Raw genomic sequence first — 10,838 nt, 5'->3', positions numbered from 1 at the left:
GGGGGGGGGGGGTGACGACCCCTGTAGGGCTGTCTTGTATAACTCTCTCTGTGCATCTTATTAGGTAATCGTGAACACCTGAGGGCCCCAGGGTGTGCAGATTATTTAAGCCGGCACTAGTGCAGTTTCGGTGCGCGCTCTTCCCCCTCACTCTTCTCTTTTCTTCGTCGGCAGAGGCGTCCCCCGTCAAGGATGTGCCGTCGGTCATTTTGAGTTCTTGTTGTTTTATTTCTACATTTCAACACCTTCACCTACACTATACGTTCACTCACCCACACCTAACACTACTGACTGGACTGATTTTCACATGACATATTTTGGTTTATGTTATAGTAAAATTTATTGTTTACTCTTTGTTAAAAATAAATTACTTTTGTTAAACTTTTAGTAGGCCTGCGGTGTGTCTCCATATTTTGTCACAGTCCATGAGCCAGATCGTGACAACCATGTCTTATTTTTATTAATGATCTTCCTTTAATCTGTTCTAATTCTTCTGTTTGACCATATGCAGATGATACTGTCATTTATATTTACCTCATTTACTGCAAATCCAAATTGCCCTTTAATCGGATTTCAATACCTTACAAAATGGCTGTTATCTAATAAAATTTTGCTCAGTAAAACAAAAATTTATTGCGGTCGAATGCAGTGAGGAATGCACAGACCTCTATATTGGGGAGACTAAACAACCACTACACAAACGCATGGCTCAACACAGAAGGGCCAACTCCTCAGGTCAAGACTCTGTAGTCTACTTACATCTGAAGGACAGAGGACACTCATTTGAGGACCACCAGGTGCACATTTTAGACAGAGAAGATGGATGGTTTGATAGAGGTGTCAAGGAAGCCATCTATACCAGGGTTGAGAAGCCGTCATTGAACAGGGGAGGGGGTCTACGCCACCACTTATCCCCCCACTTACAATGCCGTCCTTTCATCACTTCCCAGGAAACTCAACAAACGTAACCTATTGGCCTCAGCTGAAGATACCAACGATGGTCGTTCAGTCTTGGCCACAGGTAGTCTTAACGACTGTAACGACTGTCGTCACAGCAACAAGGAACACTAACGAACCAGCGGTGTCGATGATCCAGGCCAACGACCCCACTGAGGTTAAATAGCTGAGTTTCCCTGCCAGTCAGTCAGAACTGAAGAAGTCCTTGGATGAAGGACTGAAACGTCTTCCAGTATCTTCAACCAAGTCCAGTTGCCCTTGATTTTAACCTTCGTTGGATAACTATGACCTGGATGACATAGAATCTTCATAGACAACGATAAAAGAAGAATTCACAGCCGGTACTTACTTAAAAGTAACAGTAGTTTGTTATCAGCCTTTGAGGTTTTAAAAGCGAAACTTCTCATCATGCAGAACTGTAAGTTTTATACAAATATAATACATAAACACAAATAATACATAATATTATGTATAATATATTATAAATGGCCAAACTGTGTAAAAACAGTGTTTGTTAGGTGCAAACAGCAGAATAAATTGAGACTATTTGTTGAGTTTTTGTTTTCAAACCTTTATTGAAGTGAATGAGCAGCAGCAGCAGCTACTAGATGCTGCTCCAGGAAAACTTTATTAAAGTGAAAATCAAAGTCAACACAGTTTGTACACAACAAGTTCATCCCTGAGGAGATCATTTCACCATTTCTAAGAAAACACATTTCTGACATTAAAGGCACAAACAGTGAACAAGATGTTAACCAAAGTGAAGCCTCGTCCACCACCAACATTTAAACCACAGGATTGAAAGCTGTCTCCTTCCTACAGAGAACACAGAGACGCCGAGGAACCATGGGAACAGAACCCAAACCCAAACCCAGGATAAAGAGGTTCAGTGAATGTGGTGTTGAAGGTGTGGAGGTGGATCAGAGTGTCAGAGGAGACTCTGTAGAAGGACAGAGTGCCAGCAGGACAGTCCACATACACTGCTACTCTGTTGGAGGAGGAGGAGGAGGAGGAGAGAGGGAGGACTGTTTCTCTGTTGTTGTGCCAGACAGAGTAACCACCATGAGAGCAGAAAAGACTCCAGGACTGATCATTCATTCCAAACACACACTGATTTCTCTCTCCTCTCCTTCTGATTCCTCTATAAGTCACTGATACATAAACTCCTCCTCTCCACTCGACCTCCCAGTAACAGTGACCAGTCAGACCATTTCTACACAGCAGCTGTTCCCAGAAGTTAAATCTCTCTGGATGATCAGGATATGGCTGCTCCTCTCTCACCACTGTCACCATCCTGTTGTTGTCAGACAGTTTGAGGAATCTGTATGCTGTGTTTGTGTCCAGTGTGAGTTCACAGATATCTGATGGAGAGAACGAGACACAACACAGCAGCAGTTTATCAGACACATCTGAAGGTTATCTTCTGTGTTTGTGTGCTGATGTTGTTCATTTCTATAAAGTTGAATGAGTAAAGAGTAGCGTTTTTCCTTTTCTTAAGCACACCTACTCACCTAAAGCTGCTGGCTACAACTACACTTGGGCCATGTGCTACCATACTATTCCTCTGGTTTCCAGTTCACTCAAGAGGTACAGTGCCATTAGGCACAGACATAAGGCAAACCTCAAGCCTTGAGGGGGGGTGAAAGAGTAATTGTAATTGAAACCAAGGACCAATGTGAAACCAAGGCCCAAGGTGAAACCAAGGACTACGAACACCAAGGCTAATGTGTAACATTTGTTCCTCTGCCCTCCCAAGACAATGGCACTTCACTCTCCTCGTTTACTCCTCTCACAGAGAACAAAGTATCAGAACTCCTGACCCATAGCTGTCCCACTACATGCCCACTGGACCCAATTCCTTAAAATCTCCTCCAAGCCATATCTCCTACTGTGGTCCCGGCAATCACTTATGTAATAAATACTTCTCTGGTTCAGGGACCTTCCCGGCCACTTTCAAAAGGGCTCGGGTTACACCCTTGATTAAAAAGCCCTCACTTGACCCAACTCAAGTTGAGAACTATCGGCCAGTTTCTCTTCTACCATTTTTATCTGAAACTATTGAACGGGCATTCCTCAAACAGGTCTCAGAATTCCTCTCACGGAAAGACCTCCTGGATCCATATCAGTCTGCTTTTAAGAGTGCCCACTCTACTGAAACTGCTCTTTTGTCTGTAACAGAAGCCCTAAGGTCAGCTAAAGCTGCAGCCCAATCCTCGGTTCTTATCCTGCTTGACCTATCAGCTGCCTTTGACACAGTCAACCACAGGATCCTGCTATCTGCTCTCTCAGCAATGGGCATCTCAGGTAAAGCACTCCTGTGCTTTGAATTCTATCTCTCTGGGCGTTTCTACAATGTTTTGTGGCAAGGACAATTAACCTCCTCCCACTGCCTCTCCACAGGGAGGCCCCAAGGCTCAGTGCTTGGGCCCCTTCTCAATTTACACCACCTCACTGGGGCCGATCATTCGCTCGCACGGCTCCTCTTACCACTGCTACGCAGACGATAAGCAAATCTACCTATCCTTCCCGCCAGACAGCTGTTCTCATCTGTGACACCACAATGGTGGAATGAGCTACCACACGCCATCAGAACAGGGAATTCACTCTCTAATTTCAAGAAGTTCTTGAAAACTCATCTCTTCCAAGAACACTTCCTCTTATAACACCTCTAACTCCTAACATCTAACATGCACTTCCTGTGGTCTTCTATCCCCTACAGTAACCTTTTTTTGATTGCACTTTTTTGTTGACTCTAACTTCTTTTCCTAGGTATTTACTCCATTGATGTGATATGTGCCACTAGCACTTACTAGCATTTATTGCTGCTTTTATTAATATGTATTGTCAGTTTTAGATCTTGTGCTGTATTTTATGCTCTGTTAATGATCGTAGGTTGTTCCTCAAATGTAAGTCGCTTTGGAGAAAAGTGTCTGCCAAATGAGTAAATGTGTGTGTGTGTGTGTTGTCCTCATGAGTCAGATTGAATCCACACTTACACTTCCTCAGACCAGGTTTTAACCTCTGCTCTCCACCATGGTCCACCCTGGAGGAAGAAACACAGTCAGAGTGATTTTCTATCCAACCTGAGTCCTAACTGCTGTTCAACATGAAGCAGTGTTCCTCAGTTTGCCATTGTGACAGAGAATCAGGCTGAATCAACTGTCTCCAGGATTCTTTCGCTGTCAAGAAGAAGAAGAAAACAATCTCTGCTGATCTGCTCTCGTTTTTATTGATGTTCTCCCACATGATAAAACAGAACGTGAAATGTTGTCCTCTGTATGTTTGACCAGCAGCAGCGTTTATGTTTGAAACTGGTCTAAGGACAGATTGCCATATGATGTACAGATTGTAAAGCCTTTTGAGACAAATTTGTGATTTTTGAGTTGATAAATCTGACTTCAAAAAAGCACCTAGAAGGCGATTCTCTTAGGTGTAGGTTTTAGTGATATCTAGCTGTGAGGTTGCCAGTTGCAAACAACCATCTCATCCTCCCTGCCAGTGGCTACACCTTTTGGTTTTCGTTACGTTTGTTTTATTTGAACACCACAACACTCTACACTACAATCACTCATCCACACTGACACTACCGATGTTGCTGACAAACCCATCCCATAATTTAAGCATTATTTTGGTTATCTTATGTTGCAATAAACCTTGTTAATTGAATCGCTGCATCTTTTTCCACTTTTTGTCATGGCCTTTGAGCCTGGTCATGACATAATCATTTAGGTTTATGCCATATACTGGTTAAGTCAAGTCAAGTTTTATTTAAAATGCAAAATCACCAAAAGACATGGTCCCAATACACTTTGTAATGCATTAAAATAAACCATAAAGTACAGAATGCGTGTAATAAAACACAAAATAACACACATTCAGAATAAAATCCACAAAATAAAATGATAAATGATTTAATAATTTAAAGTTTGCTCAGTCTTGTCCTAACTAAAATCTTTATTAAACAGAAAAGTCTTAAGTTTAGCCTTAAAAGTGGTGAGTAGTAGAGAGGCTTGATAACTAAATTCTCTTTGTCCCATTCTAACCTTAGTTACATTAGGCACCACAAGCAGCCCTGCATTTTGAGAGAGCAGTGCTCTATTAGGGCAGTAAGGTATCAGGAGTTCTTTGAGGTACAACGGTACCTGTCCATTTAAGGCTTTGTAGGTAAGTAGAACAATTTTAAAATATATTCTATATTTCACAGGGAGCCAGTGTAGGGAGACTAGAACAGGAGAAATATGCTCTCTAATCTTGACTCTAGACAGAACACGCGCTGCTGCATTCTGGATCAGCTGCAGAGGCTTCAGAGAGTTGATTGTGCTGACTGCTAGTAAAGAATTGCGATAGTCAAGCCTGGAAGTAATGAATGCATGGATCAGTTTTCCTGCAGTGTTTTGGGACAGGATGTTCCTGATTTTAGCAATGATACATAAATGAAAGTAGGCAGTTCTTGAAATGTGCATAACATACAGGTTGAGGGACATCCTTTGGCATGAGAGACCCGGGTTCAACTCCCAACTGTGACACATCCACCAATGTGTCCCTGAGCAAGACACTTAATCCCAATTTGCTCTAGAGGCATGTGACCTCTGAAATATATAACAATTGTACGTCGCTTTGGATAAAAGTGTCAGCTAACTGGATAAATGTAATGTATAGATCTCAAAGGTGTTTGGGCCCAAGTAAAATAACTTCAGTTTTGACTGAGTTCAGCATAAGGAATTTACAGGTCATCCAGGCTTTGAAATCTTGTATGCACACTTGACGTTTGGCTAACTGATTTAAATCATCCGGCCTGATCGCTAGATATAGCTGAGTATCATCAGCATAGCAATGAAAGTTAATGGCATCGTTCCATATAATTCTACCGAGAGGGAGCATATATGGAGTAAAAAGGATTGGTCTGAGCACCAAACCTTGTGGTTCTCCATGATTAACTCTGGTATGCATGGAGGAATCATTATTCACATATACAAATTGGGACCGATCTAACAAACAGGACTTAAACCAACTGAGGGCCGATCCTCTAAAATTTTCCAGTCTAGTCTGTAGAAGTACAGTATATGGTGGTCGATGGTATCGAAAGCAGCGCTCAGATCTAGCAAGACAAGTACAGAAACAAGTCCATTGTCAGATAATCCATTGGTGCAATTAGTGTGTCATTTGTAATTTTCACCAGTGCTGTCTCAGTGCCATGATGTCTTCTAAACCCTGACTGAAAAACCTGAAATTTGACCTCCACCACTGGCTCCGTTTTTATTGGGGTTTTTTTTTAACCTAAAATTGGCCCGATAAGCCTTCATATATTTATAATAACAATAATTCTGATACGATAATGGCGCTAGAAGAAAATTCAGAGAATCACTAATGTTATTATAATTCATCCTGGGGTAAACATGAAGGTCTGAACAACATTTCATAATAATGCATCCAACGGTTGAAATATTTCAGTGAAAGCCAATGAATGAATCTGCTATGGACCATGAAAGTTTGAACAAGATTAAATCGCAACACATTGAGTAGTTGTTGAGATTTTTCAGTCTATAATAAAGTGGAGGAGAGACCGACATTTTGACGCAAAAATCAAGAATGATTTAATGAAAAGAATTATATTTCTATAAGACTTCTGGACATCCACTTGTTTCCAGTATAAGGCCTTCTCACTCCCCTGAACAGGATTAAGAGAAATAAGAAATCCTTCATTATGATGAACCAGAGCGGAAGGACATGAAATTAGAGAAATTTTTGTGAGCTCTTGTTGTCTATCCAAACCTGAGAGTTTCCAGTCTCCAGTGTGGATTATCCAGTCCAGCAGAAAGCAGTGACACTCCTGACTCTCCGGGATGATTGTAGCTCAGATCCAGCTCTCTCAGATGCGAGGGGTTGGAGCTCAGAGCTGAGGCCAGAGATGCACAGCCTTCCTCTGTGATCAGACAAGCTGACAACCTGGAATTTGGAAAATATTGTAAACTCAGTGTTTTAGAAAATCATGTCAGCAGGAAAATCCTTCAGATGTTGACCATCTTCACTAACATGACCGTAAAGCAAGATAAATAGCTGATGTTTTAAATCTTGCTTAACAGCTTAATTCTGACCTGAGAGTTTCCAGTGTACAATGTGGCCTTTCCAGTCCAGCAGACAGCAGTTTCACTCCTGAATCCTGCAGGTCGTTGTTACTCAGGTCCAGCTCTCCGAGACTAGAGGCCTGGCAGCTGAGAACTGAGGACAGAGCTTCACAGGTTCTCTCTGACAGATTACAGCCACTCAGTCTTAAAGAAATGTACACATTTGACAACATTACTCATAATATTGAATGTGATCAAAAGTCATTTTATCAATTACATTTACTCATTTGGCACACTTTTATCAAAAGCGACATACATTTGAGGAACAACATAAAAGCATCAACAAAGCATCAAATACAGCACGAGATCTATAACTGACAATAAATACCAGTAAGAGCTAATAGCACATATCGCATCAATGGGGTAAATACCTAGGAAACAAGTACGAGTTTACAAAATAGTGCAATCAAGTTAGAGGTGTAAGAGAAAGTGTTTTCGGAAGAGATGAATTTTCATGAGCTTCCTGAAGTTAGAGGGGGACACCCCTGCTCTGATGGCATGTGGTAGCTCGTTCCACCATCGTGGTGTCACAGATGAGAATAGCCAGGACTGGGATTGCTTTGTGTGAAGTGATGACAAAGCCAGGCGGCGTTCATTGGAGGAGAGTAGTGGCCAAGAAGGAACGTAAACTTGTGTTATGGAGTTTAGGTAGATGGGTGCAGACCCAGTAGTCACTCTGTATGCGGCATTAGTGACTTGAATCTCATTCGGGAGGCTATGGGTAGCCAGTGGGGGTCACACAGCAATGGAGTGACATGAGTCCTTTTGGGCTGATCAAAAACCAGATGCGCCGCTGCGTTCTGAACCATTTGTAGGGGTTTCAAGTGTCAACAAGTTAACAGTGGACAAAACAGAATCCTTGTAATTCTACTCGGCCCTGTTAACTGAAGATCAGTCATATGAGATGGTAGAATCAAAAGAGCACTCTAAGCTTTTTAAAAAGTGTTAATATCTAAAAACAAAGAAAAAGAAAACAGGACAGTAAAAGTTACAGTGTAGTGTAAGTTCTTAAATAGTTAATTAAAAGCAATGGTAAGAAGAAAAGTCTTCAGACTTATTTTAAAAGAACTGACAGTTTCTTTTTTCTTTCTTTACTTTGAGCATCTGCATTCATAAGAGGAAAAACTTTAGTTTATAGCTCTACATAAGAATCTGTGCGGCATCCCCAGTAACAGAGCAGCCGACAGGAGCTCATTTAAGTGAACAAACACATTTTCCCATTGCCACGTTTCATTTAAGAACATAAAATCCATATTCTCACTGGTAAAAATATTGTTAAGAATAAAAGTTTTGTTTGAAATGGAACCAGCATTGAGCAAGGCAAACCGGAACAATGATGGAATGCCGGCATCCACAATAGCTGACGGAACTAACCGTAAACAGATGGCACGGTCACATGATCTCTAGTTGCGGTGAGCGGTCAATTGCTGATCAGAAGGCACAGTAACCATCGGTAGTGGCAGGTCCGCATTCCCATCAGCATGTCGCTGAGAGGGAAGAGGTAATCCTCCAACAGGTAGAGACATCCAGGGGAGCTTCAGCTGGGGAGCATTTCCACCCGCATCCTGGAGGGAAACTGGCCACAACCAACGAGTTCGTTCTCCACACTGAGGCCAGAGCACCCCCATCCAGGAAAGTCACCGCATCTTGACCTGAGCGCCAGCTCTGCAGCCCCTTCTTCTCAGTCTCTTCTTGGGATTAAATAAATATAAAGTATTTCTGATTCTGATTCTAATTACCAGGGCCCCTGGTCGTAAACAGGAGCCAGTACTTTCCCAGCTATCAAAGAGTCTTTGCATAGACTCTCTGATGTCCAACGATGAGCATCGATCATAAGACGGACAGCAGAGACACAATCGTTTGAGATTAGGGCTGATATGACAATACAACATACCAGTACAAGCACTGAAAGTTGACACATATGCGACGCAGCAACGGCCAAGCCAAACACAGGCGCAATCTTGCTTGCTTAAAACATGACATAGAAAAAACCTGGTGGATTCTAAAGGAGAGTTGAATATTGATGAAGCAGTAAATTACTCCATTACAAACATAAAATCCTTCAAAGAAATCCTACAGCTATCGACCACTTTCACTAACATTAACATAAAGTCAGACGAGGATAATTAATAGATCAACAGTTTAACAAAAAGCTTGCTACTGACCTGAGAGTTTCCAGTTTACATTGTGGACTTAACAGTCCAGTAGACAGAGACGTCCCTCCCGAATCTCTCAAGCTGTTGTTTCTGAGGTCGAGTTCTCTCAGACTAGAGGACTGGGAGCTGAGAACTGAGGACAGAGCTTCACAGCTTCTCTCTGAGAGGTTACAGCCACTCAGCCTGAAAAAGGATTAGCAATGGACACAAACTAAATGATTTATTTGTCAAATATAAAATAAAGCATTTTTGAAATTGCACATATATCCACCTACAGAGCTTTGTTGGAAGCTTTGACCACTGGCAACAGCCTCAGAAGAGCCTCCTCTGAAGCAGAGTATTTCTTCAGGTCAAACACGTCCAGATCTTTTTCTGATGACAGTAAGATGAAGACCAGAGCTGACCACTGAGCAGGAGAGAGTTTATCTGTGGAGAGACTTCCTGAACTCAGGGACTGTTGGATCTGCTCCACTAGAGAACGATCATTCAGTTCATTCAGACAGTGGAACAGATTGATGCTTCTCTCTGGAGACAGATCCTCACTGATCTTCTTCTTGATGTACTCAACTGTTTTCTGATTGGTCTGTGAGCTACTTCCTGTCTGTGTCAGCAGACCTCGTAGGAGAGTCTGATTGGTTTGCAGTGAAAGACCCAGGAGGAAGCGGAGGAACAAGTCCAGGTGTCCATTTGGACTCTGTAAGGCCTTGTCCACAGCACTCTGGTAGAGATGTGTTAGTTTAGGTTTGTCTCTGAAGACTTTAGACCGACAGGAGGTTGTTTGTTCTTCTTCCAGCAGATTGACACCAGAGCTGATGAAGGTCAGATGGACATGAAGAGCAGCCAGAAACTCCTGAATGCTCAGATGGACGAAGCAGAACACCTTGTCCTGGTACAGCCCTCTCTCCTCTTTAAAGATCTGTGTGAACACTCCTGAGTACACTGAGGCTGCTCTGATATCGATGCCACACTCTGTCAGGTCTGATTCATAGAAGATCAGGTTGCCTTTCTGTAGCTGCTTAAAAGCCAGTTTTCCCAGAGACTCAATCATCTTCCTGCTCTTTTTATTCCAGTGCTGATCTGTCTCAGCTCCTCCATCATACTTGGTGTTCTTCAGTTTGGACTGAACCACCAGGAAGTGGATGTACATCTCAGTCAGGGTCTTGGGCAGCTCTCCTCCCTCTCTGGTCTTCAACACCTCCTCCAGAACTGTAGCAGTGATCCAGCAGAAGACTGGGATGTGGCACATGATGTGGAGGCTTCGTGATGTCTTGATGTGGGAGATGATTCTGCTGGCCTGCTCCTCATCTCTGAATCTCTTCCTGAAGTACTCCTCCTTCTGTGGGTCACTGAACCCTCTGACCTCTGTCACCATGTCAACACACTCAGGAGGGATCTGATTGGCTGCTGCAGGTCGTGTGGTTATCCAGAGGCGAGCAGAGGGAAGCAGGTTCCCCCTGATGAGGTTTGTCAGCAGCACATCCACTGAGGTGGACTCTGTAACATCAGTCAGGACCTCATTGTTGTGGAAGTCCAGAGGAAGTCGACACTCATCCAGACCGTCAAAGATGAACACAACCTGGAACTCTTCAAAGCTGCAGAT

The 10,838-nt window shown here is 42.7% G+C and overlaps 1 protein-coding gene across 1 annotated transcript in view; it reads right to left on the bottom strand.

Annotated features, from left to right (window-relative positions):
* LOC123978279 (NACHT, LRR and PYD domains-containing protein 12-like) overlaps window positions 1–10,835 on the bottom strand; it is a gene marked incomplete at its 5' end in the record, with an annotated part of 75,969 nt that extends 65,134 nt beyond the window's left edge. Inside the window, 4 exons of the mRNA XM_046061449.1 lie at window positions 6,730–6,903; window positions 7,053–7,226; window positions 9,248–9,421; window positions 9,514–10,835. Of these exons, the coding sequence (XP_045917405.1) occupies window positions 6,730–6,903; window positions 7,053–7,226; window positions 9,248–9,421; window positions 9,514–10,835 (1,844 nt within the window). The remainder of the gene's footprint in view (window positions 1–6,729; window positions 6,904–7,052; window positions 7,227–9,247; window positions 9,422–9,513) is intronic.
* Between the last annotated feature and the right edge of the window lie 3 nt (window positions 10,836–10,838).

The sequence above is a fragment of the Micropterus dolomieu genome, linkage group LG10 (assembly GCF_021292245.1).
Source record: "Micropterus dolomieu isolate WLL.071019.BEF.003 ecotype Adirondacks linkage group LG10, ASM2129224v1, whole genome shotgun sequence".
NCBI classification, from domain to species: domain Eukaryota; kingdom Metazoa; phylum Chordata; class Actinopteri; order Centrarchiformes; family Centrarchidae; genus Micropterus; species Micropterus dolomieu.
This window is presented reverse-complemented; position numbering and strand designations above follow the sequence as displayed.